Raw genomic sequence first — 25,014 nt, 5'->3', positions numbered from 1 at the left:
CCAAAGAAGGGCTGAGGGTCCCTGGGGAGGTGAGGACTCCGAAGAAGGGCCAGGGTTTCCCAGCCCATCATCCCCCAGGGCTCACCTGGAGCAGACCCCCAGGGATGCCGTGCTCAGCGGAGGGCAAGTGTCAGCACACGAGATCAGGGGATGGACGTCTGCAATCACATTTCCTCCTGAGCCAGGTTTATTTTGTCAGTCCCCGAGCAGCCCCGGGACAGCACAGCGCTCACAGCCCCACGGGATTGGGCTGGGGTGGGGGGGACGACAGGGGCCAACGGCTGTTTTCATTCCTCAGCCAAAGACTATCACAAATGACGCAAGTTCCCAAAAGAACCGGGCAGGGGCGCGGCGGGGGATGCGTCAGCTGGTGAGAGGCAGCCAGATGTGCTCCAGCAGCTCCAGGGCTGCTGCCCCACGGTGATACTGCCAGGTTGCAGCCCCACAGCAATGGCCTGTGGTTGCCCTACAGTGAGTGCACACCCCAGGGCTGTCATTGCCAAGATCCCTGTCCTACTTGTGGTGCCTTCAGTGTCCCTTCGGTGTCACCCAGACACCCATGCTGGCTGCCCTGGGGACAACTCCACTCGTGTCTGGCGGGGAATCTGGGGATGCTCCTGTTCGGCAGCAGGGCTGCTGCGGGCCCACCATGGAGGGCCCCCTCTTTGCAGAGCCTGCGCTCTGCGGCACGTCTCTCCCTTCTCCCCGCAGCTGCGTGGCAGATGGGCTCAGAGGATCCCCTGCTTGGCGTGGGGCCGAGCGCCCGGAGGGAGGAGCAGTCCCCACTGGGGGCCCCAGCTGGCCGAGGCCAGAGGGGCCGGGCACATCCCCAGCCAGAAAAAACAAGAGGCCCCCAGGGCCGAGCACGCAGTGGCCCCGGCGGCACGCACCGCAGAGCTCTGGAATAACAGCCCTCGCGCCGGAGCATGCCGCGCGTTATCAAAGGGCCCTTCTTCTGCCCGGCCTCCGCGGGGATGGGGCCGGGGGCCCAGCGAGGGCGGGCGGCAGGGGAGCGGCTCCACACCTGCGGGGGAACCGACTGTGCCCAGCCAGGCACCGGGCCCGCCCCGCCCCGTCCCAGCCGTGGGGGTCCCTGGGGCAGGGGGCACACCCGAGCGGGCGTCACTCGGGTCGAGTCACGGGGAGCGGCGTGTCCCCAGGTGCCCAGTGCAGGGCACGTCCCTCCTGCCGCCCCAGGCGGAGAGCCTCTGGGGCCACCCCTGCCCCCAGGCCAGGCCCTGCGACCTCTCGCTGGGCTCAGAGCTCCTCCCCGGCCCCCGCCGGTGGCGGCTCCAAGGCAGCCCGGGGCGAGGGGGGGACACGGACCGCCCAAGAGCGGGGACACACGGCCCACGGCCCCCCCGCCCCCGATCCCATCCCGGGCGCAGCCCCGCGCCATACGCCTTCCCCACTTCCTGCCTTGGCCACGCCCCCTGCCACGCCCCGCCACGCTAATCCTCCCATTGGCCCCGCCCCGGGGTGGGCCATGACACGCCCCTTCAGGCTCTCCGCCAATGGGAGGTGCGCACGCACCCGGCGCCACCAATGAGCTTGCGGCCGAGGGCGGGACGCGGGCGGTGTTTACCGTCACCATGGAGACGGAGCAGGGTCAGCCCCGCTCAGGCGCCGTGGAGCCGTGAGTGCGGCGGCGGGGTGCCGAGACCCCCCGAGGGTGGGGGATTAAGGGGTGTAGGGCCTCAGGGTGACCCCCGAGGGAGACAGTTGCCGGGCAGGAGGCTGGGGGGGGTTGGGGGCAGAGCCTGGGGAGCACTGAGCGGACAGGGGGGCATTAGAAGATGGGGTTCGAGGTCATGGCGTGGTGGGGGGGGTCGCACCTGGGGAGGAGGTAAGGGGCAGAGCCAAGGTAAGGGGTGCTGGGGGTGCAGGGCCCCGGGGGGGGGGCACGGGGCGGGGGGGTGGCACTGGGGGGCAGAGCCTGGGCTGGGGACACTGGGGGGAGGATGTTGCTGGGGGGGGGGGGGCGAGCAAGGGGGGAGCCGGGAGTTATGGAGGGGGAGACCCCTCTGGAGCACAGACCCAGCAGCAGGCGCTGCGTCTGCCCCCCAAAGGGAGAGGAGTCACTTGTCCCCCACCACGGGGTGGGGGTGACACTGCAGGGGACCTGGGATCCCCAGCCTCAGCCTTGCCCACACTGACGAGGGCTGAGGACATGGTGGGCAAGGTGGGGGGTGTGTGAAGGATGTTCCCCACCCCCTTTCCTCAGGGACTGTCCCCACCTGCAGGGTGGCTCTGACCAGGCCATACATGTCCCATGTGCCCTGGGGAGACACCACCGTGCATGTTCAGGAGCAACATCCTCCTGCCTGAGGTGCTCAGGGAGAAGCTCCCGTGCCACAGGGAGACACTGACAGCCACAACCGAGGTACCCCAGGAGATGTCAGCCACAGCTGAGGTGCCCCAGGAGATGCTGTCAGCCACGGCCAAGCTGCCCGCTGAGGTCCTGACAGCCATGCCCAGCACAGTGCCACCCACTGAGGATGGGAAGGATCCCTGTGGGGTTGAGCAGCTGCCCTGCCCTGGAAAGTCGGGGACTTGCCCCAGTGAGGTGCCCCCCATCGTGGTGCCAGTGCTGCCTGCCTCCCTGCAGATGCCAGCAGAGCAGCACAGCCGGTTGGTGCCTCGGGGGAGCTGCTTGATCCACAACTGGCAGGAGGAGGTAACTCCCCACGACTGCCTAGGGAGCCATAAAGGGAAATGCCCCTCCAGACCTGCCCCATCATATCCCACGTGCTGATCCTGTGAAGACCCTCCACTCCTAGGCAGCCCTCTCTCTTTAAATAGCTGCCCTTGGCTTAGCTAGCGCTTGCTGGATGACCTTGAGCCCAACAGGATGGAAAAGGGATGAAATTCAATAGCATAAGAGCATGAGCAGGCATGTGGGGAGTGATGGCAAGGCTTTGGGAGGGGAGTGGGGAGCTTGCTGCTAGGGCAGCGGGAGCTGGGTGTCACAGCCCATTGCAGGGATGTGGGGATGCCTGCTTGGGCAAGCCAGGCTGGGGGGAACATGAGCCAAACCATGCCACAGCCTGAGGAACACGGTTTGTTCAAGTGCTGTAAGGGTGCTTGCCCAGCTGTAGGGCAGCCTGGGCACTCAGGGGTTGGGGCAGACGTATGAGGCTGGCTGACCCTGGGCAGGCAGGAGAGGTCAGCCCTGCCCAAGCTGCAGGTACCCCAGCTCCAGCTTTCCCGGGGAGTTGGCTGGTAGCACTGTCCCCTTCTTTTTGCAGCTTGTGCCTCCGCAGCTGCTCCCAGGGCTTGTGTCAGGCACCTGCCTGTGTGACATGTCCGTAGGTATGGGGCAGTGCCCCTAATTTGCGGATGCTCATCAGGAGGGGGTGACTCACCATCACCTCCCAACCCTGCCCAGAGCCCCATGGGACTATCAGAAGCCTAAAAGCCAGGAGTGGGCAGAGGCCACTGCAGGATGGGCTCCTGCCCCCTTCCCGCAGCTCCCACTGTTCATCCCCAGAGAGCCATGAACCACCTGGACTCCATACCAGGGTGGGAGCCGGGCAGCGAGGGCTTCACCTACCGGCATGGCCACCATGGGCTGCTGGTCCACCAGCTCCTCTCCTGGCCCACCGACAGCAGCACCACGAAGGACACCTACCGCCTGCCACACAGGGCCCTGCTGCTGGGGCGAGGTGAGGCTGAGCCCCCTCACCCCTCCGAGCTGTGTGACCCCCCCCAAAAGGCAGCAAGGGGATCCTAGCTGCGGGGCTGATGGCACCTTCCTCCCTGCAGGGCAGCGGAAGGCCATGCTGGAGTCCATGCTCTACCAGAAATACAGGCAAGCCCGCACCCCTGCGTGCCACCTACCTCTGGAGCCATGCCCCGGACAAGGGGACCCTGCTGCGGGTGCCTGCCCGGGGTGGGGGGAGACTCCAGCACTGAGGGGTGCAGGGTCTGTTCTGGCAGGAAGGAGATGCTGGAGAAGATCTGTCCCCAACGGATGCCCATGGAGTCGGTCTCCACCACACACCAGGACTACCACGCTGGGGGCTGCCAGTTCATGCCACTGCCCACCACCCAGGTACAGGCAGGGGACAGCACCCCCCTGCCCCCAGCTTGCAGCAGCCCTCAGGGAGCCTGCAAGGCTCCTGTGTCCCCCCTGTCCATGCTGTCCCCCCTGCCCACTGTCACATTGCTTCCACCTGCAGCCCCACAACTACTGCACGGAGCAGCCCTGCAGCTTCTGGCTGGAGCAAGCCCACCGACTGCCTGTAAGCACCCTGGCACCCTGCCCTGGCAGCACCCAGGGGACTGGGCTGCCGACAGGGACCTCTCCGCTTCCCTCCCCTCCAGGGTGTCACCAGCATCCGCAGCGGGGACAGTCCCTTTCGGAGGAATGCAGCCTTCTCTACTCCCATCACCGAGTACCTAGAGCAGCCCCTGCCCTGTGTTCCCCTGAGCAGCCAGCTCAGGCCCCAAAAGCAATAAAAAGCAGGGGGGCTCAGGTGGTCCCAGCGTCTTTGCCGTCCCAGGGTTGTCCTCAGGCTGGGTGTTGGGAGGGGGAACACGATGTCCCTGGCATCCTGATCCCTGTAGGGCCATGCAGCTCAGGCGTGGGGACACCCTCCAGCCCCTCTGCAAGTCACTGCTGCCCCAAAACATGCCATGGCCCCAAGCCTCCCTCCTTGGGCAGGGAGGGAGAACCGCTGGCACAGCCCCATCCCCCAGGCCGTGTCCTCTCCCGGTGCCCGAAGCGGGTGACTTGTGGCCCCCTGTAGCCAGGCACAGGTGGCTTCCAGTAAGAGGCAGCAGCATGGCCAGAGCATGAGCTCAGAGGAACGCACCGCAGTCCTCACGCCAAAGCAAACCCCGCCGCGGCGGTGCCTTCCCAGCACCGCCCCGAGCCCTCACCAGCCGCTGCTGGCTCCCCGTCCCCGCACCCCCACCCCACGCCGCAGCTGGACCCCTGGGGTACAATGCTCTGGGATGCTCCAGGCAGCCGTCCCCCACCCAGGCTGAGCTCGATGTTGGGGTCCTCCCCCACAGCTCCCCACCCCGCTTGGCGCTCCAGGGCAGAGCAAAGCAGAGGTCGGGGGACAGAGGGATTTGGGGAAGTTTGTATTTCAACAAAATAGTTTGCAGCGACTCCTATATTTACACCTGGGGGAGGGGGGGTATTTACATGACCCGGTGGGGCTATATACAGGGGAGGGGGAGACTGGGGAGGGGGGGAGCCGCGGCACTGAAGCCTGTCCTGGCCAAGGGGTCAGTCCTGGCAGGAGCCCCCGTTTCCCCCCTGCCCCGGGGAGGGGGTGACACAGGCACAACTTCTGCCAGGGGCCAGGTACTGAGAAGAGACGGCAAAGTGCCCTGCGGGGCAGCCAGGCCCCGGGGAGTGGCTCAGAGCCAGCTGAGCCGCGGGGGAAGAGGGCAGGGGTGGCAGGACCCCAAAGAGTTGGGGGATAGGGGGTCCTCCCCGGGCTGGATCGGGGCCAGATTTCCCCCCCTCCAGCAGAGGCTGCGGGGGGAGGTGGGCTTTGCTGGTGCCGATGGAGGGGGTCAGGCGGTGCCATGGCCGCCGGCCCCCCATGCCCAAGCCCTGCTGAAGCAGGGGGGCTGTGGTGGTGGTGGGGGGCTGCAGTGACAGGGGAGGTGCCGGTGCATCCCAGGGGGCCAGGCGCTGGGAAGCATGGTGGCCCCATTGGGGTTGGGGATTCTGCCACTGCCGCCGGGCTCAGATGACTTTGGGGTCTTTCCTCTCACCCAGCAGCCAGTATGTCCGCATCTTCCCCTTGCCCTGGGGGGTGGAGGGGGGCGTTGAGACCCTCCCCACCGCTGGTGCTGCTTCTTGAGTGCCATCCCCAGCACCAAGGGGGACAAGGGTTCCCAGCCCCAACACACCCACCCATCATGTGCCTGCCCCTGCGGCAGGAAGGGCTGGCACTCCACCAGGGTCCCCATGCTCTCACCTTCATCTCCACATCCCCGCGCAGCTCCAGCTCAAAGCAGCCAAACTCATCCAGGACCTCCTTGGTGGTGGATGAGACGTGGATCTTCAGGGCTGGGTGGCACAGAGGAGCAAAAAGGACATGGGTGGGTCCAGGAGTGGGGCATGACCCATGGCACCAGAGCAGACCCCAGCTGCCAGCCCCATGGCTCACCCTGGCCATTGGACTCCATGCGGGACGCGGTGTTCACCGTGTCCCCGAACAGGCAGTACCGTGGCATCTTCAGACCCACGACTCCGGCGCACACAGGACCTGCGGGCACAGAGATGCCCAGAGCTGCTGTAGGGTGGGTGGGCAGGCGAGCACCCCCCAGCCACAGTCCCGGCTGGCGCCAGGGCTCACCAGTGTGTATGCCGATGCGCAGGTGGAGCTGGTCGTTGGGCCGGTGCCGGATCTTGAAGGTTTTGACGGCCTCGAGCAGGGCCAGGGCCATACGGACGATCTCACGGGCATGCAGCTTCCCGTTGCGCACCGGCAGCCCCGACACCACCATGTAGGCATCCCCAATGGTCTCCACCTGCAGGGTCAGGGGAGCGGGTACACCCCAGGCTCCTCGCTGTCCGCCCTCACTTCGGGGGGCTGCACTTGCTCACGCCCCCCCCTCACCTTGTAGACATCAAAGTTGTCGATGATGGCGTCGAAGCAAGTGTAGAGATCATTCAGCAGTGTCACAACCTGGATGAAGGAAGGGTGTGTGTGGGGCTGGGAGTAGGCATGTCCCCCCAGCCCAAGGGACGGCACTGCCGGGGTATGAACCCTGCTGCCAGCCCCACAGAGGGGGTGGCCTCCCAGCCCTGCTCTCACCTGCATGGGCGTGCTCTCTGCCGAGAGGGCGGTGAAGCCCACAATGTCGCTGAAGTAGATGGTGACGCTGTCAAAAGCCTCGGCCCGCACGGTCTCCCCACGCTTCAGCTGCTCCGCCACGGAGCTGGTGAGGACAGGGGGGATGGTGGTGGGCTCCCACCCCAAACCTCCTGCTCCCCCTGTGTCCCATGCCCTACACCAGCATGGAGAGCTGGCAAGGGACCCCATGCTTGCACAGCAGCAGGTGCACGCTGACCCCATGCCAACCCCCAGACCCACACGCTCCCATCTCTCCCCCTCTCACTGGGGCAGAATCTGGTAGAGGAGGTTCTCTGCCTTGCGCTTCTCCTCCAGGTAGGCCTGTGTCCGCTCTTCCACTAGCTTCTCCAGGTTGTTGGCGTACTGCTCCATGCGTGACAGCAGGTTGTCCAGAATGCTGGTGCTGCCCTCCCTGCAGGGGTGCAGGCAGCTGACACCGTGGGAAGAGATGCCCTCCAACCACTGCCCCCATGGCTGTCCCTGCTCCTGCCCAGGGCCACCTTCCCCACTCGCCAGCCACTCACTTGTTGAATCTGCGGATGAAGATCTTGATCTGGCTGAAGTCGGGGCGCTCGGCCGGCTCCTGCGCCCAGCAGCGCTCCATCAGCACTGCCAGCTCCTCGCTGTGCACCCCGATGTCGATGGAGGGGCGGAAGAAGGGCTTCTGGCTATTACGCACCTTCTGCACTATCTCTGCCGGGGGTGGACAGTGGTGAGCACTGGACCACCCCTGTGGGGACAGGACCACCCTCCCTGCCCTCCACCCTCACCTTTGGGGCTCAGGTCCATGCCCTCGATGTAGAACGGTCCGTTGCGCAGGGCGACCTCCTGCACGATGATGCCGAAGCTGTAGACATCAGCTTTCTGCATGCCGGGGGTGGGCAGCCGCCCCTTCTGCAGCAGCTCTGGGGCTGTCCACAGCTTCTCTGGTGGGACACAGCCATGGGGTGGTGAGGCAGAGCCACCCCATCCCCCAGTGCCCCTGAGCAGGCACTCACTGGCATAGAGGGCATGCGTGTCCTCGCCATCGCAGGGTGAGCGGAAGCTGGCCAGCCCATAGTCGGTGATCTTCAGCACAAAGCGGCTGTCCACCACGCAGTTGGATGACTTGAGGCTGCCGTGGTGGCCGATGATGCTGTTGTGCAGGAAGGCCATTCCCTGGGACGGATGGACATGGTGAAGCTGGACATCTCTCAGGCACCTCCCCCAGCCCCTCATGCCCCTCGCTTGGGTACCTTGACAATGTCGTTGATGAGGGAGTAGCGAAACATCCAGTCCAGGTTGATGCTCTCATTCTCCAGGACATCCTGAGGCAGGATATTGAGTGGATCCCGCCAAGCACCCAGGGAATGGTGGCACCAGCACCAGCCTCACCAAGCACCCAGCTGCGGGGGGGCTCTGCAGCACCCACCCCCTCCCCTCCACCAGTCTCTGATGCCTGTTTGGGCAGCTCTGCTGTGAGTCATCTGGGGTTTGGGTGGCCACCAGCATCTACAGTCCTGTCCTCAACACCCAGCCCAGCAGGGTCACCAGGAATGTCTAAGTGTCACCCCTGGTGCCCCCAAGCCCCCCTACCTGCAGACTGCCCCGTGGGCAGTACTCGGTGATGATGCAGATGTTGGGGGGGTCGATGCATGCCCCAATGAAGCGGGTCAGGTGGTTGAACTGGATGTCCCGCATCTGGAGGTGGAAGTGGAGCCAAGATGGGCTTGAGCTCAGAGGGGACAGGCTGCTGCTCTCACCAGCCCCCCCCCCCTGCTAGGACCAGTCCCTGCACCCCCAAGAAGGGTGCCCACCCCGGCCCAGACCCCAAACCTACATGTTTCAGCTCGAAGAGCACCTGTCGCGTCAGCTCGATGCGCTTCTTGTTGATGTGCTTGATGGCCACCACGTTGCCCTGGGGTACCAGGAAGAGAGAAGAAGTGGTCAGCACACACCGGGCAGATTTGGGGAGGGGAGGAAGGTCCCAGCATTCTGTAGGGCTGGGGTGCAGCCAAGGGGGAGCACTCCAACAGAGCGGGGGGATTTCAGGAAGAGAGCTCAGCTCCCTGCCTGCTGCACTAACCTTGAAGTGGCCTGTGTTGGCAAAGATCTGGTACTTGCCATGGGTGGTCATCAGGGAGCCGTAGCTGGAGCCACGCTGCGGGGAAGGAAGGGGTTAGGGATGGGGACCCTTGGGCAGGGGGTGACAGACACCAATGGAGCAGGGCAGGGATATCCAGGGCTGTGCAGGGGATGGTGCAGACAAGCTCTGAAGGGTCAGGACAAGCTCTGCATGCTTGTAGGGAGGGTGAAGACTATAGGATGAGGTATGGTGTGCTGCAGGGGAGGTAGGGGATGGATAAGGTGTGGCTGTGTAGGGGATGGAGAGCCACGTAGGGGCTCGATGAGGTATGGTGCTCTGTAGGGGATTCAGGGCTGTGTAGGGGATGGATCAAGAGTGGCCCTGCAGGGGATGGAGACTCACGCAGGGGACGGATGAAGTGTGGCTCTACTGGGGATGGGGAACTGTGTGGTGCTGTGTGAGGCTGTGGCTCTGTAGGGGATGGAGGGACACATAGGGGATCAACAGGGGAAGAGTGTCATGCAGCGCAGGGGCACGGGCAGGAGGAGGGTGGTGCCCCCAGGCTGGCAGTTCTCACCAGGGACAAGGTGAGCCGGCTGCCTGCTGCCTTATGGTACCGTTCAGGACTCCCGAATTGCAGCTCATCCCAGCGGATCCTCCAGAGCATGCTGGCAAGCTCCTTCTCCAGCATCAGCTTCCTGGGGGGCACATGGGGGTCAGGCCCCCATGCCCCTTGCACTGTCTGCCCCCCCACCTGGCTGAGGGCACCAGGCAGAGGCTCCCCCAGCCCCAACTGACCTGAAGATGAGGAAGCTGGAGATGCCAAACATAACGAAGGTGAGGCCGGTGCCCAAAGCCACGATGGCCAGCATGGAGAGAGGGGCTGCAGGCAGGAGGGGATGTCAGCGTGGCCAGCTAGCCACAGGTACCAGGCTGCCATGCACCCACATGGAAAGGTGCTGGGGACCAAGGGATGTGGGGACCAGAACACCCACTTTTATCACAGGAGGGGTCATCCACATCAAAGACGCAGGGTGGGTTGTCCAAGGGGGGGGCCCCCTTCACCCAGGGGATGGGTCGTCCCAGCCAGTGGATCTGCTTCTCCACACCCGAATAGTGTCCCACCACCTACGGCAGAGAGAGCTCAGCCACCCCAGCCCCCAGCATCCCATCTCCCACCCCCAGCTGCCGGAAGGATCCCAGTGCCGGCCCCCACCTCATATTGTCCGCTCTCAGGGTCGCCCATGGCCCATAGGTTGAAGTCGGTGTCCCGGTCATTGTTGCTGTCCATGCTCACCAGCCCCGTCACCCCTGCGGGAAGAAACAAGACCCAGGTGGGACAGGGACCGGCTTCCACTGTCCCTGCAGCACCCAGCTGTCCCTGTCCCACCATTACCTTGGAACTTGCGGTCCCGCATCTTCTCGATGATGTGGGTGGCATTTTTCTTGGAGCCGCCCTCCCGCAGGGTCTCATTCAGCACCATGGCGTACAGCAGCATCCCATCATAGAAACACCCCGCCACCAGGTTCATCTGCCGGGGGGAACCTCAGCACCCCCGCAGCCATGTGCACAGGAGCAACCCAGCCCCAGGACTCCCACACCAGGGCCAAGCACCCACCCATGGGCCCATAACCCCACTCCGAGGCCAACACACACTCTACGGGGATGGCAGTGCCTGTGGCTGTTCCCACCAGAGACAGCCCCTCTGGCATTGCCTGTGGCCATGTCCCACCCTCTGCATCCTGGTGAGGTGCCACAGCCCGGTGGAGAGGGTCCCCACCACCCCATCACACAGAGGGACTCACTCACCAGAGAGTAGTTGAGCTGCACCCCAAATTTCTGCTTCGCTCGCAGGATGAGCTGGGTTTGGAAGTGCTGGTACTCAGGGTTTTGGGGCTCATAGTAGGTGATCACCAGTACCATCTGCAAACCGAGCACAACACCTCGGATCACACAACGGGGTCAGGCCGAGGAGGTCCCCATCGCCAGGCAGGCAGGCACAGCTCACCTGGAAAGCCTCGCGCAGCCCCGAGTCCTGTCCTGGGCTCTGCTGCCAGGGCTTGAATGGGTCATGGGAAGAGTCACCCCGCAGGCTCTCCCCGAAGACGTCCAGGTAGAAGAAGACGTAGTCGCCGTTGGTGAGGTTCTCCCGCTGTGCCAGCTGCATGATCTGCTGCAGCATCTCCGGCGGCCCGCAGAGATACACCACTGCCGGCAAGACGTGGGGCGTCAGGTGGGCAATGCCACCCCACCCCAGGGCACCCCACGCAGGTGTGGGGAGGGCCGCTTTCCCTTGGGGTGATGGGGCAGAGCAACTCCAGGGGCACAGTTGGTGGCTGAGGGGAGGATGGAGCAGGCGGATGGGGCAGTGCTTGGCTCACCACCTTCTCGTGCCACATGCCCCAGGGACACAGAGCCCACTCAGCCCCACTGCCCTCGCTGTCCCTGACCTGCTCTTGCCACATCAACCACCTTCGGCTGAAGGGGTAAAGGAGAACAGGGGAACCCTTCCTCGAAAATATGAGGCAGACACCCCACGCACAGACCCCACGCGCCCTGCTCCAGCATCCATGCGCACCCTGCTCCAGCAAAAGCCACCCATGGGATGTCTTCCCCATCATCTTCCCCAGCTGCTCCCCATCAGCCCAAGCCAGGGGCCGGGGGGGGCCGGGAGAGGCATCGGGGCTGTGCTCCAGAGGCCCCTGGGGAACTCAGGCTGGGGAATGGGACAAACCCATGTTTGGGTTCGCGGCCGGCCAGCCCTGCGGCAGGAATGCGCAGGTTCCCGGATTCCAGCACCTTCGGCGGCCGCCGGCGTTAATTGGAAACAGAGCATCTCGCTGGTGCGACCCACACGGCAAGGGGGTGCCCGGGCCCCGTCTGGCCGTCCCGCATGCCCCCAACTGCTGCTGGGAGCTCATCCAGCTCTGATGGGATGCCCACCCGGCGTGCTGCGTGGGGCTGGTGTGGGGCTGGCACAGAGCACCACAGGCCGTGGGGACGGGTGCCTGAGAGTGTCCGAAACCCCCCCGAGCAGGGGCCCTCCTTGCCCTTGCTGAGGATCCTGCCACTGCCTCCTCCCTCCCCCCGGAAAACCAGGGCCCCTGCTCCAGCCAGCCTGGCTGGGAACCCAGGATTGAGCAACGGAGGAGGCGGCGGCGGCGGCGGCGGGTGCTGGAGGAATGTCACGCTCGGGCGCTGGCCCCAGCACACAGCCCTTCTGCATGGGGCCCAGCACCCCAGCCAGATATGGAGCACGGGGAGAGGGCTGGGGACAGCAAGGAAGCTCCTGCCCTGGGATGGGGTCTCTGCTGCTGGAGGGCACCCAGCCATGCAGGCAGGAGGGCTGACAGGGTCACCCACAGGGGCAGAGAGGCAGCCCGTGGGTGGGAGAAGAAACACAGCAGAGCCACCTTGGGCACGGGGAACCCACAGTGATGTGGGGAGCTGCTCCTGGGCATGGGGAGAGGGAAATCACAGCAGCTTGGGCTGTGCATGAGCAAAAGCCCGTTTCAGGGTCTGAAATGGTTTCCCTCTGAGTGCTGCAATACCTCAAATAAACACTCTTGGCTTCCTCACTTTGCTAGTCCCACACCCAGAAATGTGCCGTCCCCAAATTTCTTGGCCAGGATGGGCAGCTCAGCATCTCCCCGGCACGCAGAAGCTGAGGGTCCCTCCATGGGAACACAGCACAGAACCCTCCCCATCCCATCGCAGGCGCCAGGAAAAGGCAGCCCGCGGCACCACACGAGCTGGAGAGCCACAACAGCTGGTGACAGATGGTGGGACACCCCGTGCAGTCGGCCCCCGCGGCGGCGGCGGCAAAAGCCCGCCTGGTCAAAGGCCACCGAGCAAGGGGATCGATGGCGCCTGGACGGCTCCCCGGGGACACGTTGCAGGAGCTGTGCAGAAGGAAAGGGTCAAAGCTCTCCATGACACTGGCAGCTGCCTCCAGCTGGCAGCCTCCTGCCTGGCCAGCAGCACCCCTGCCTGTTCATGCACCCCCCAGGGGGTCAGCGAATGGCTAAAGGCAGCCTCAGCGTCACCAAGCCAAGGGGAATGCGGTCCTGCGAGGCTGGGGTGCATGCAACCCCCAGGCATTTATTTAGGGGGTGCCTGTGATGCAGGAGGCAGAGTGCACAGCCCCAGGGGATGGGCAGGACCCTGCGCCTGCAGATGGGATGGCAGGACACTGCCTGAGCCCTGCGTGATGAAAGATAACCCTAAACTGAGAGCGAATCCTGATTTCAGGCAGCAAATCCCTGCAAATCCCAGTTTTGAGCAGCCCCACCAGCACAGGGCACTGCAGTGCAGAGACCCTTGCCCTGGCCAAGCAGCTGTCCCACGCCCAGGGGTATTGTGGGGGTGAGGACCAAACACACTCCCCTCCCAGCGGCAGCACCCAGCCATCTCCCCAGGCAGGGGACCTGGGCTTTGCAGGCAGATGCTCTGGTAATTCCCTCAACCACAGCTCTAATTATATCAGTGCTTTTGCAAGTGGCAGGAGAAACGTGGGCCTCTGCACGTCACCCAGACACCGGTGAGAGGGGCAATGAGAAGTGCGAGGTGGACGTACACATGACAGGGCGATGCACCCACATCCCCCCGTGCCCACTCTTTAGAGCCATGAACATTGGGGATCGGCAGCGTTGGGGTCACACGGTGGGGCAGGGAAGCAGCTTCCCCCAGGGAAGGTTTACCAAACCCTTGACTATCACCTGGGAGAAGGGAGGTGATGCCAAGAGTGATGACATGTGGTGTCATTGTAGGGCATGGACATGGACGTGGCTGTGACTGAAGCTCCTGCTTCCCTCTCCATGCCATGCCAGGCAGGGGTGGGCACCCCTGGCACAGACTTGCAGGGTCCCCACTCCCTGCCCCATACCCCCGGGTTAGGAAAGCACCTAACATCAGCATCACAGCCCTGAGCACCCATCCCTGTGGGGCCAAGCACTCAGCCCCACACCCTGCCCCCATCTCTGGGCTGTCACCAGAGGGGCCCAGATCCCCCTGCATCCCGGCTCAGAGGGCTCCCAGGTCTCTGCCCACGCCTGGCTGCCTCCCCCAGCAGTCATGACCCCCTGCCTGCACTAGGAGGGATTGATTCCCATCGGGGTGATTTACGGCACCAGGCCGGAAATGTTGACGGGACTCGCTGATTTTAGCCTTTTTCCCTGCACAGCCCTTTGCCCCTGCCCCACGCAAATCTCTACACCCCACGGCTGGTGACAGCACACACAAGGGACCTTCCATCCCAGCCCCTCAGCCAAGCAAATGAGAGGGTCAGCCACAAGCTTCTCAGCTCCTGCAGCCCACCATGGGATGGCCAACCCCGTGGACGCAGCCCCACTGGCATCAGCCCAGCCTCAGCGACCCCAGTCCAGCACCCTAAGGCGCCCCAGCCATGTGCCCCCAGCCTGGTCCCACACAGCCTTGGCTATGTCTCCCGTTGGCCCATCTGGCTCCACTCGCCCCAGCTCGATGTCCTTCTTAATGACACAGCATCTCAGGATCCATTAAGAAGCATCGTGGAGCGGCTGGCTCCGGGATCGATACATCCCTCTCATCAATAATGAAAAAGCATCAGGCTGCCCTTGCTCTCCAGCTGCCTCCGTAAGCCCCTCCATTTCCTCCCACTCCCAATATAGCTGCTCTCCTGGGGCACTCACAAGGCACCAAATTGATTTATCCCTCCATCGGCAGGGTGGGGCCATCCCCAGCCCCGTCCCTGGGGCACAGCAGGGACAGGCACAGCCTGGGGCACCCAGGTGCCAGGCTGGGGGGCTCTGCCTGAGCATGGCACGGCCGCCTCGGCGTGTCAGCACCAGGCTGCTTGGGGCACGTAACCACAGCCAGTGCTGCCCTTCAGACGGCCACGTCCACACCATCACCTTCACCCTCCAAGGAGGCGGCTGGGTCCTGCCTGCCCCCGAGGAGGCCCCAATCCTGCTAATGCAGATGGTGGGGTGGCCCCAGTGCCGCTCACACCACACGTCCGACCAAGATGAGGGCCCACCCTGGCTCTCCCCCAGCACAGGGTGACTAGGCTGGGCAGCAGGGAGGGGGACCCTGTGCCCTCCCCGGCTCTGGACCCCCCCACTGGCACTGGGGTGGCCTGGGGTTCTCAGGTCCTGCCTTGTCCCCTGTGCACCCACTTCCCCGTGCCGGTCCCACTGCTCCCCCAGCCCCACTGTGACAAAATGTGCCCACCCCTCGCTGTGCCCTACATCCAACCTGTTTTGCCCACCCCTCCCCATGCCCCACAAGTCTCATGGTGCCCTCTGCCCATCCTCATGCCCCACACGGGTCCCACTGTGTCCCCGGCCCTTCCTTGTGCCCCACACGGGTCCCGCTGTGTCCCCGGCCCCTTGCCGTGCCCCACACGGGTCTTACTCTGCCCGCCCCCTGCTGCACCCCACATGGGTCCCACCATGTCCTTGGCCCCTTGCTGTGCCCCACACGGGTCCCACTGTGTCCTTGGCCCCTCACTACATCCCACACAGGTCCCAGCCGTGTCCTCAGACACTCACGTGCCCCACAAAGGTGCCACTGTCTCCCTGGCCTGGTGCTGTGCCTCACAGGGATCCCACTGTGTCCCACCTTGCTGTACCCCACACGGATCTCACTGCCCTCTTAGCCCCTTTCTGTGCCCTGCATGGATCTCAGTGGCCCCCTAAACCCTTGCTGTGCCTCAGACAGGTCTCACTGCCCCCCTGACCCCTTGCTGTGCCCCACATGGGTGCCACTGCGCTCTTGGTCCCTCGCTGCGTGGGTCTCATTGTGACCCCATCCCCTTGCTGCACCCCAGGTGGGTGCCACTGCACCCTCAACCCCTTGCTGTATCCTACGTGTGATCCACAGCACCCCAGTCCCCTCACTGCACCCCAGTCAGGTCCCACCGCACCCCCAGCCCCTTGCTGTACCCTACGTGTGCCAAACAGCACCCCCGCCCCCCCACTGTGCCCCACACGGATCCCACCGCATCCTCCGCCCCTCGCTGTGCCCCGCGGAGGATCTTACCTCCTCCCCGAGCCCTGCGCGGTTCCCCCGCAGGAAGCCCGCTCCGCGACCCCCCTCCCCCTCTCCGCGGGCGCTCAGCCTTGTCCCACGCCCCCCCCCACCCCCACCCCCGCCCCACGCCGCGCCGCCCCACGCACCGCGCCCGTTGGCCTTGATGAAGTGCACGGCGGTGTCGGGGCCGCCCTCGTCGGGGGAGTAGATGTGGTGGCGCACGGTGAGGTTGCTGCCGTCCTGCAGCTCCTGGTAGACCCCCTCGACGGTGAAGTAGTAGGGTCGGTCGTCGGTCTTGCGGTCCACGTAGAGGAGGACGGCGCGGGCGCTCCAGTTGAAGTGGGCGTGGAGGTGGGAGACGAAGGCGCCCAGTTTAGGGGCCGAGGGTCCGGTACGCACCGTCGTGCTGTAGTGCTCCCGTTTGCGGCTGAAACCCGCCGCCACCGCCCCGCCGGTGATGAGCGGCAGCCGCCAGTGCGAGGCGAAGCGCCCCACGGAAGCGGCGGGGTAAACGCATCCCGGCCCGAAAAGGACGTCGGGGTCGTGGTAGAGCTTCAGGTCCACGGCGTTGAGCGGTGCCACGTACTCGGAGCAAGCGCCCTCCAGCTCCGAGCTCATGAACTCGACGCGCACCGAGAAGGGCCGCGGCAGCAGCGGCGGCTCGCCCCGCTCCAGCGCTTCCAGCGCCAGGCTCAGCGCCGGCCCCACGCGCGGCCAAGCCCACGCGTAGCTCACGTTGCGCTCCGGCAGGACCACCGCCACCGTCAAATTGGCGACCGTCCCGTCGGGGGTCACCGCTCGTCGCCGCCCCCCTCCCGCCGCCGCCGGCACCGGCAGCACCGGCAGCAGCAGCAGCAGCGGCAGCAGCGGCGGAGCCATGGGCCGCGCTGGCTCCTCCGCCCGGCCGCCGCCCGCGGCTCCTGCGCCCCGCCGCGCCCCCCGCCCCGCCGCTCCCCGCCCTCCCCGCGGCGGCACCGCCCCGGGCCGGCCAGCGCCCTCTGCCGCCGTTCGCCGCCCGACCGGACGGCACGGGGATGGGCGGCACCGCGGGGCGGGGGCGGTGTCCCCAAAGAACGGGGCTGGGGAGGGGTGCGCCGGTGCGGAGGGAGGGGAGGGGGGCGGGGGTGTCCCCGGTAGAGGGGAAGGGCTCTGGGGTTCCCCGGGGCGAGGGGAGGGCTCTGCGGGTCTCGTGCCCCCCCCCCTCCCCCAGCTGGGAGGGATTGAGGAGGGGGTGCCCCGGTACCGGGGGGTCCGGGAGGGGGAGCTGGGGAGGGAGCATCCGGGTTCGGGGTGTGCCCAGTGGGTGGGGGGTTGAGGAAGGGGTACCTCGGTTCTGGGGAGGGGAGACCCAGGTTCTAGGGGGCCCCACTGGCTTGGGGGATGGGGAGGGGATGCCCCATTCTGGGGGTCTCCGCCAGGGGTTGGGGAAGGCCCTGGGCCGTGGGGCGCAGGGGGTGTGTGAGATGGGGTCTTGGCAAAGGGGTGCCCTGGAGAGGGGTGTCCCCATGGCGGGGGGATCTGAGGAGGTACACGGCTGTGGGGTGCAGCCGACTGACAGGGGAGGGGCCATCCTGGGTGCGAGTGTCCCCACCAGGGATTTCGGGGGAGGTCTTGGCTCTAGGGGTGCCCTCTTTGGGGGGACATCCAGTGCCCTGGGTGTGGGTATCCCCACTGAGGCTGGAGGGGGAGGTCCCTGGCGATTTGGGATGCAGGGGGGGCAACTGGGGAGCTGGGCCCTGAGAAGCGGGGTGCCCTGGGGATCCAGATGTCCCTGACACCCAGGACGTCCCCCCAGCAGCGGAGGGTGCGAGTGGGAAGCCGTCCCACAGGGATCTGGTGTCCCTGCTGCCCGTCCCTGCTCGACACATGGCTTGGCAGGGGTGGGCAAGCAGGGGGGGCTGAGGGCAGGGGATGCCGGGAGGCTGGAGGCAGCGGGCATGTCACCACGGTGGGTTTTAAGGCTCCAACCCCTGTTCTATGGGACATAGGCCAGTGGGGTGGTGGGGTAGGAGGGTGGGGGGCTGCGAGGGGAGCAGAGGGAGTGGGGGGACAGCCCGTGGAGCACAGGGGAGCGCTTTGGGAGGCAAGGGCTGGTTCTGGGGCAGGGAACCCTGCGCAACCCCCCCTCCTAGGACGCCGTGGGGGTGTGATAACCTGGGCAAAGGGGACTGCCAGTCCTCCCCGGGGATTTGGGGAAGGACCCGAGGGGATGCCTGCCCTGGCTGCCATGGGGGGCTGCCATGTGGGGCTGCCCCAGCCCTGGGGAAAACAGAGATGCCCTGTATTTGCAGAGGGGGCCTCGGTGGGGCGCGGGGGGGGGGGGGCTCGGTGGGGGCAGCGTGCCTGTGGTGCATTCCTCGCATTCCCAGTCTGCTGCCTGCTCCCATCGGGCCGGGCGGGGGGGGGGGTGGGGTGAGTGGGGCGGGGGAAGTGGGAGTAGGGGTGTGGGTGTGTGTTGACTGTCTCTGCCCCACGTCTCGGAGCTATGGGGGGACAACTTGCACGTGTGGGGCACAGAGGGGAGCACAGGGGGGAGTCCAGTGGCTGCACGGGCACCCCGTGGGTCTTGCAGGTACTGCTGGTCCTGTCAGGTCCTGCGGGGATGGGATGTAGGAGGGACAGTGCACTGAGCAGCGGGCAGGGGGTCCCTGTCCCCTCCTGGGTTTTGGGGCAGGCCCCCAGAGCAGAGCAGAGCTGCGGACATGACACCCCAGGGTGCCCCGGCACGGGTCCCTCCGCAGCTGGGGCTGCCGGCAATCACGGCTCCTCTCGCTGCAGTGTCCCTGCCACGAGTGACACGTCCTTCCCGTTGTGGGGTTGCGGAGCTCAGCTGACCCAGCCCAGCACACCCGAGCTGGGGGGATTGGGTTGCCGGCTATAAATACCCCGGCCTGGTTGCGGCACGGAGCCGTCAGCGGTGCCTGAGCTGGAGGACGGTGCTGCCGCAGGATGGTGAAATCCCACCAGCAGCGAGTATAGGCGGGAAAGGAGAAGCTGGAGGGGTCTGGAAAGGCTTCCCTGTGGGTTGCGGGGCTGGGCATGGTGATGGTCCCATCAGGGACCACAGCCTCTGTGAAGCGGCCCCTGCTGCCGGGAGCTCACAGGGTGCTGCTGATGGTGCCAGGTCCTGTGCCCTCCACGGGCCCCCACGCCGTGCAGCCCAGCCCCGGGGCTTGTGTCCTGAGCCACAGTGGCATCGCCAAACCTTGGGCTGGGCTCACCTGGTGGCACAGGCCAGGGTGCAGCGGGGGGCAAAGGGGCTGGCAGCAGCCTGGGTGGGGAAAAGCCTTTTCCGACCTGTCCTCTCCGTGCCTGCAGTGGGCAGGGAGCAGGCAGCGAGTCACTCATCTGGGAGGCGGTGATGCTCTTGCAGGATGTGCTGCAGGCAGGATGCAGCCAGCGGAGAAAACGACCCTGGAAAATTTAAAAAAAAAAAAAAAAAGAGATGAGGGGGAAAAAAAGCGGAGAAAGCTGGAGGGAGTGTGGGGTCAACCCAGGGAGGACGCACTGCAGACAGGATGGGGAGCCCTTGGCGGGGGGGCGTGGGTGCTGGGGCACCTCGTGTGTGCGTGTGTGTGCCAGCAGAGGGGGCCCGGTCACCGCTGCCTGTACACCCTGCACCCTGCACCCCCACAGTCGGGGGACACCGGCTGCAAGCTACCGGGCTGTACCGGCTGCCACTCGGATACCCAGGCAGCCGGAGAGCACATGGTGCGGCTGTCCCGGCTCTGCGACCTTTGTCGGACCAGGGCACCCCCCCACAAGTGCGATGCGGGGAGAGGGGCCGAGGTGGGGATGGGGTCTCATGGGGCTTGGCAGGCTTGCTCAGCCTGCTCCCTGGGGCACATGGGGCGGGGGGTCACCGTGCTTTAGGGTTTCTGTAACCCCATATCACCTTCCCCGTCCCCCAGTCTCACGATGAGTTTTAGCCTCTCTGCGCTTGGCATCCCGCATCTTGGAGCTGACAAGTTTTCTTCGCACGTGGCTGTGCCCAGCACCCTGATCTTGGTGGTCTGCAGTGGTCCATGGCAGTCTGTGGCAGTCTGTGGTGGTCCATGGAGCCTATGGGGGTCTGTGTGGCAGTCCATGGAGGTCCATGATGGTCTATGGTGGATTGTGGTGGTCCATGGTGGCCCATGACAGTCCCTGGCTGTCTGTGGTGGTTTGTGGCAGTCCACTGCAGTCCACAGAGGTCTATGGTGAACTGTGGTGGTCCATGGTGATCCATGGTGATCTGTGGGGATCCATGACAGTCTATGGTGGTCCATGACAGTTCGTGATGGTCCATGGTGGACTGTGGTGGTCCATGACAGTCCACAGAGGTCCATGATGGTCTATGGTGAGCTGTGGTGGTCCATGGTGGTCTGTGGTGATCCATGACAATCTGTGGTGGTCCTTGGTGATCCATGTCAGTTTGTGGTGGTCCATGGTGGTCTGTGGTGGTCCATGGCAGTCCACAGAGGTCCATGATGGTCTATGGTGAGCTGTGGTGGTTCATGGTGATCTGTGGTGATCCATGACAATCTATGGCGGTCTGTGATGGTCCATGACAGTTTGTGGTGGACTGTGGTGGTCCATGGCAGTCCACAGAGGTCCATGATAGTCTATGGTGAACTGTGGTGGTCCATGGTGGTCTGTGGTGATCCATGACAATCTGTGGTGGTCCTTGGTGATCCATGTCAGTTTGTGGTGGTCCATGGTGGTCTGTGGTGGTCCATGGCAGTCCACAGCCGTCCATGATGGTCTATGGTAAACTGTGGTGGTCCATGGTGGTCTGTGGCAGTCCGCAGCAGTCCATGGGGCCCATGGTAGCCCTGGTGGTCCTCACACTGCACCAGAGCATGGTGGGCACCAAGGGCACAGCCATGCCCATCTGTCCCAGGGAGCTCATGCCCATGAGGTTCCCATCTTGTTTTCCATGTTCCCAGCAAGTGAAGCCAAGCCCCAGGTCTCCAAAGCTGACGATTGTTTAATTGCTAAAAAATGTTTTTCACCTCCTGGGATGCAGCAACACAAGCTAGTGAGCTGCAGAGCCCTGCCAAGCGCATTCACCTCTGCACTGAGAGTGGGGCCAGGAACCTGTCAGCCTCAGGAGGTGGCTGTAAAGAGCATGGCAGACACCACAAGTACCCAGCCTGTGACATGGTCAGCTTTGCCAGGGCCAGGTGAAGGAGTCATCCAGGCACTGCCATGACAGGGCATGTATGCCACTGGGTCATGGGGACATCTAGCATGGATGGGCAGCAGCTCCATCCTGCTGGAGGCTGGGGGCTGTACATGGAGTTGTGAAGGTGGGGCACAGGAAGAGGACAGGGATGGAGAAGGCACCACTGAGGGTCCCCATCTCTATCCAAGTGGGAGCCAGTGTCCTGATGGGCTCTCCATTCCCAGTGCTGGAGGAGCCACCCCATACCAAATTTGAGAGGAACATCTCCAGAAGGTCTGGGTAGTTTTGGCCAGGTGGGTGCAAAACACACAGGGATGGGTGCAGGCATGCAGGATGACCTTTGCACATCCTGTGCTCCTGCTGTCTGGGAAACCTGAAGGGCTCCTTGTTTGGGTTTGGGGTTTGTGTGCCAATAGTGGAAAAAATGGAGCAGAGGCAAATATTTTAAAGGAAGAAACATGGTTAATGTGGCAGCTATGTCATCTCCCTGGTTCAGGGCAAGGACTGTTCCAGTGTGTCTGTGGGGAAATCCCCAGCACCCACACCTCTCTGTGCCCCAGACCCATGGTGTGATCCTATGAGTATCCTTGCAAGGCACCAGGACAGGACACATCACCCATGACCCCCTTCAGGCGGGTGCTGCCTGAGTCGAGCTGGCGGCACCTGCTGTGTTGCTTTCCTCTCTGTCTGCTCCAGGACTCCCAGGCCAGGTATGAGGCATCCTGGCCCCATATCCAGGTGTTCTCTTCCACCATTAAGCCACCAGCCTTACATGACTTTTACTGTAGGGTGGCCCTAAAGCAGGGTAGCACCCAAGGATGCTCCCATGGGTGCCAGCCAACAATGTGGGTGCCAGGATGGTGTAGGGTGCAGGGGGGATCTGTTTTTCTGATTGCAGAGAAAGGCCAGAAAAGATCTGTGGGATCTATCCAGGACCCAGAAAGTCCCAGTATCTCCTGGGGCTCTCTGTGTTCCTGCATCCCACTGAAGCATGGTGCCCAGGACAGGTCTGGGAGTCCCCAGGGGCTCCCAGCACATCCCAGAGCAGGGTCAACACCAGTGGCACAGCACTGCCGTGGCAGTCCCCTCCATTGCGGGGTGCCTGGACCCCTGACCTCCCCAGCAGGTCCCCAGGCCCAACAGGCTCATGGTGCTTTTTTGGCTGGTGCAGCTCCTGCATGGCCCAGGAATGATCTCCCAGGGTTATTTCTGACTCACAGGACAGGAAACGTTTCGGGGTTTAAGCCGAGCTGAATAATGTGCTCATTTCCTTGTGCCGACTACAAAGCACCTGCTCCGGGGGATTTATGGAGTGCCGGCCTCTCGCACTCGCTGCGTGGCTGCCCGCCCGGATGTTTTTATTTTCCCGGGATGGCCAGCAAGTGCCAAGGCCTGTTTTCCTAAACACCCTGCACCCTCCCGGCACGTTTCCTTGAGGGGAGCCTGGGCAGAGCCACGGGCTGCAACACACCTAGAGTGCTGGGGTACCTGGGGTGCTGGGGTCGGTGCCAGCACCCTGCCAGGGCTGAGAGCAGTGGGGATGGGTGGCTAACCCACTAGTGCCAAAACCTGGCCTGGGATAAATGGTCAGGGAGAGTGCCAAAGGGTGATGGAGAGGTATGGAGCATGGGGGCGAGCAAGGGAAGATGAGACTGTGAGAGAGGGCAAGAGGGCAAGGGAGCCTGAGGGAGCCATGGCGTGGGGCTGCCTGGGCTGTGGAGCCCTGCCTGCCACCAGCTGCGGGGAGGAGACACCCAGCCTGGGGTGGGCAGAGCCTGTCCCATAGCTGGGGATCCACGGACACCATCCCACAACAGAGCCCATCCCACGGCTGGGGACCCACAAACACCATCCAACCCAGGCTTGTAGAGCCCCTGCAAAACACTGCGCTCAGCTCATGGGGTGGAAACAGTTCTCCCCTGTGAGGAGGGTCAGCGTGTGGGTGCTAAGGCACCTGTGGGACACCCGTGGGAGATGCAGGGCATGCCAGCACGCCTCCCAGCCCATGCTCTGCCGGTGGCACCAAGCTCCATCCAGCAGGTAGCCAGCCTGCAGGGTAAGGTGACATGAAGGTTTTCATCATGTCCTCTCTGCTTGGTCCACTTTTTGGAGCAACAGTCTCATTGCTTTAGTCCTGGTGGGGTCATCTCTGATCCCACCTGTGTTTCCAGCCTCTGGGAGCTATCTCATTTTGCTTACCAGCTGTGGGACAGAGGATGGAGTGAGCTGACTGTCATTCCCTGGGTAGCCCTTTGTCCACTCTTGTCCCCCTTCCCAGCTTCTGGTTGCCCAGCTCTCTCTGACCCTCCTTGCTCGTCCTTCCCCAGGGTCTGACCATTACAGTGAGTGTTCAGGTGAGCAGACATAACTCAGAGCTGGCATCTACCTGCCCGCTGCCTGCACCCTGCCTGCACCTTGCCTGCACTCTGCCCTGGTGCCCTGGGGGCTCTGGGACTTGAAGCATCTTTAAGGCTCTGGGCAAGGAGAGATGCCCACATCCTACAGCCACCCCAGGGCCTGAGGCAGCACCAGGGCAGCTCAGATCAGTGATAAGTTGGGGTTGGTGGTGATTTTTTTTTTTTTTCTGTTTAGAGAGAAAATAAAGCACTTGTGGGGAGCAGGAGCCAAGCTCCCCAGTGCCTAAAACAGCAATCGCAGCACTTCCTTGGATTTATGGTGTTTGCTTTCACAATGCCAGCCGGGATCCTGTTTGCTTCCTGCTCTGCAGCTGCAGTCCCAGCTGAAGGCTCAGGAGATTCAGGTTTTATAACTCTCCTGGATCCTGCTGATGGCAACTTGTCCAGCATCGTTTATTACCCCCACGTCTGCTGTGGGGCTGGGGTGGGCTGTTGTCACCCCATCCCAGCACCCACTGGTGTGGCTGCTCACCCCTGCCCACCCCCAGGGTGCCATCCTCTGGCACCGGGAGCTTGAACAGCAACTCTGCAGAGGAAGCACCCAACCTTTGCTGGAGAGGAAGCCAGCAATGCTGTGCCCTCGGTGCGGTGCAGCACCCAGCTCTTCTCAGGCACAGCTACAATCCGACAGCCAGGCCAGGCAGGAGCAGCTGTGTCCTGCTAGGGGGATGCTGAGACATGGATGTAACCTTCTATGGGGTCCCGGGATGCTCAGGGGTGGTGACTGTTCCTCACCAGCATGCTTGGACATGCAGTCAGTCCCTGCTGTTGGCCTCTGCCTGACAAATCAGTGACTGAACTTACAGCGAGGCGCTTCTTCCCTGGGTCTCAGTTGCCTCTCCAAGACCTGAGCACCAAAACCTGTTGCCCTCTTTCACTCTCCAAGGCAAAACCTCCTCTGGGATGCACTGGTTAGTGCAGCCAGAGAGGGTGTCAGCTCCTCCAGCCATGGCATCTCTTGGGTACCTAAGCTCTTGAGCACCGAGACCAACTTCAGCTGCTGCTTTCCAAGCTACAAGGACCCTCCTATATGAGCCAGACCGAAATGCTCCGGACCCTCCATGGGGCATGTGCTGGGGCCAGGCGAGTACCCAGTGATGCAAAAGTGGGGAAAGAAGAACAACCAGGAGAGGGAAGAGTGGGACGACAGGCTGTGGGTGACCACCAGCCTGTCCCATGCACAGCCACAGCATGGAGGATGCTGCACTGCCCAGGTCTCTCTGCAACGTGCTGGTGGGTTTCCTGACCCCCTTTGCTCCTCCTCTGCACTTACCCAGGGAACTGCTTCGATGAAATACCCAAAGGCCATGAGTGGGCTGGTAGCCTTAACCCACTTTCTGGGAAACCAGAATGGCTACAGAAATCCTGTGAAGGCCTTCCCATGTCCCCGACGGAGCAGGGGCAGTGCCCCTCCACAAGGCCAAGAGATGCTCTCCCCCTAGATTTTTAGCACCCTTCTGGAAGCCTGGCCAAATCATGCAGGCCTCCAGATAAAACCCACCACTTTTGTTTAACATTTGCTGTACTCA

At 63.8% G+C, this 25,014-nt stretch overlaps 2 protein-coding genes across 4 annotated transcripts; one reads left to right on the top strand and one right to left on the bottom strand.

Moving 5' to 3' along the window:
- Window positions 1–1,610: 1,610 nt before the first annotated feature.
- SPAG8 (sperm associated antigen 8) lies at window positions 1,611–4,477 on the top strand. Of its 3 annotated transcripts, XM_074812981.1 has the most exons (8): window positions 1,611–1,636; window positions 2,244–2,458; window positions 2,609–2,677; window positions 3,491–3,665; window positions 3,766–3,811; window positions 3,940–4,054; window positions 4,182–4,244; window positions 4,327–4,477. In XM_074812981.1, exons 2-8 carry the CDS (start codon window positions 2,273–2,275, stop codon window positions 4,459–4,461), a joined length of 789 nt encoding a protein of 262 aa, XP_074669082.1. In that variant the 5' UTR covers window positions 1,611–1,636; window positions 2,244–2,272; the 3' UTR covers window positions 4,462–4,477. The 3 variants fall into 3 exon arrangements, with proteins under 3 accessions (XP_074669082.1, XP_074669079.1, XP_074669080.1); XM_074812978.1 differs by having other exon boundaries at window positions 2,244–2,677; XM_074812979.1 differs by having other exon boundaries at window positions 1,631–1,672; window positions 2,244–2,677.
- A 635-nt stretch (window positions 4,478–5,112) lies between these two features.
- On the bottom strand, window positions 5,113–16,780 carry NPR2 (natriuretic peptide receptor 2). Its single transcript, XM_074812032.1, has 22 exons — window positions 16,048–16,780; window positions 10,899–11,098; window positions 10,700–10,813; window positions 10,286–10,421; window positions 10,106–10,200; window positions 9,885–10,017; window positions 9,688–9,772; window positions 9,467–9,587; window positions 8,890–8,964; window positions 8,644–8,721; window positions 8,400–8,504; window positions 8,060–8,131; window positions 7,823–7,982; window positions 7,595–7,750; window positions 7,349–7,517; window positions 7,090–7,236; window positions 6,786–6,909; window positions 6,588–6,656; window positions 6,324–6,498; window positions 6,135–6,233; window positions 5,943–6,034; window positions 5,113–5,770 (listed from the first exon to the last, which is right to left on the bottom strand). Exons 1-22 carry the CDS (start codon window positions 16,778–16,780, stop codon window positions 5,708–5,710), a joined length of 3,201 nt encoding a protein of 1,066 aa, XP_074668133.1. The 3' UTR covers window positions 5,113–5,707.
- Between the last annotated feature and the right edge of the window lie 8,234 nt (window positions 16,781–25,014).

Source organism: Strix aluco, chromosome Z (genome assembly GCF_031877795.1).
Source record: "Strix aluco isolate bStrAlu1 chromosome Z, bStrAlu1.hap1, whole genome shotgun sequence".
Lineage (NCBI taxonomy): Eukaryota > Metazoa > Chordata > Aves > Strigiformes > Strigidae > Strix > Strix aluco.
The sequence above is the reverse complement of the archived record's forward strand: the minus strand, read 5'-3'. Positions and strand labels throughout refer to the sequence as shown.

What these genes read in the sequence shown, in the direction of transcription:
- SPAG8 (XM_074812978.1), top strand. Translation starts at nt 2,273, where the DNA reads ATGTGCCCTGGGGAGACACCACCGTGCATGTTCAGGAGCAACATCCTC. An exon ending in TCCACAACTGGCAGGAGGAG is followed by an intron (nt 2,678 to 3,490) that starts GTAACTCCCCAC and finishes GTTCATCCCCAG; the next exon opens with AGAGCCATGAACCACCTGGA. An exon ending in GGCCCTGCTGCTGGGGCGAG is followed by an intron (nt 3,666 to 3,765) that starts GTGAGGCTGAGC and finishes TCCTCCCTGCAG; the next exon opens with GGCAGCGGAAGGCCATGCTG.
- NPR2 (XM_074812032.1), bottom strand. Translation starts at nt 16,780, where the DNA reads ATGGCTCCGCCGCTGCTGCCGCTGCTGCTGCTGCTGCCGGTGCTGCCG. An exon ending in GCGCATCGGCATACACACTG is followed by an intron (nt 6,234 to 6,323) that starts GTGAGCCCTGGC and finishes CTGTGCCCGCAG; the next exon opens with GTCCTGTGTGCGCCGGAGTC. An exon ending in GCGGGGATGTGGAGATGAAG is followed by an intron (nt 5,771 to 5,942) that starts GTGAGAGCATGG and finishes TCCACCCCCCAG; the next exon opens with GGCAAGGGGAAGATGCGGAC.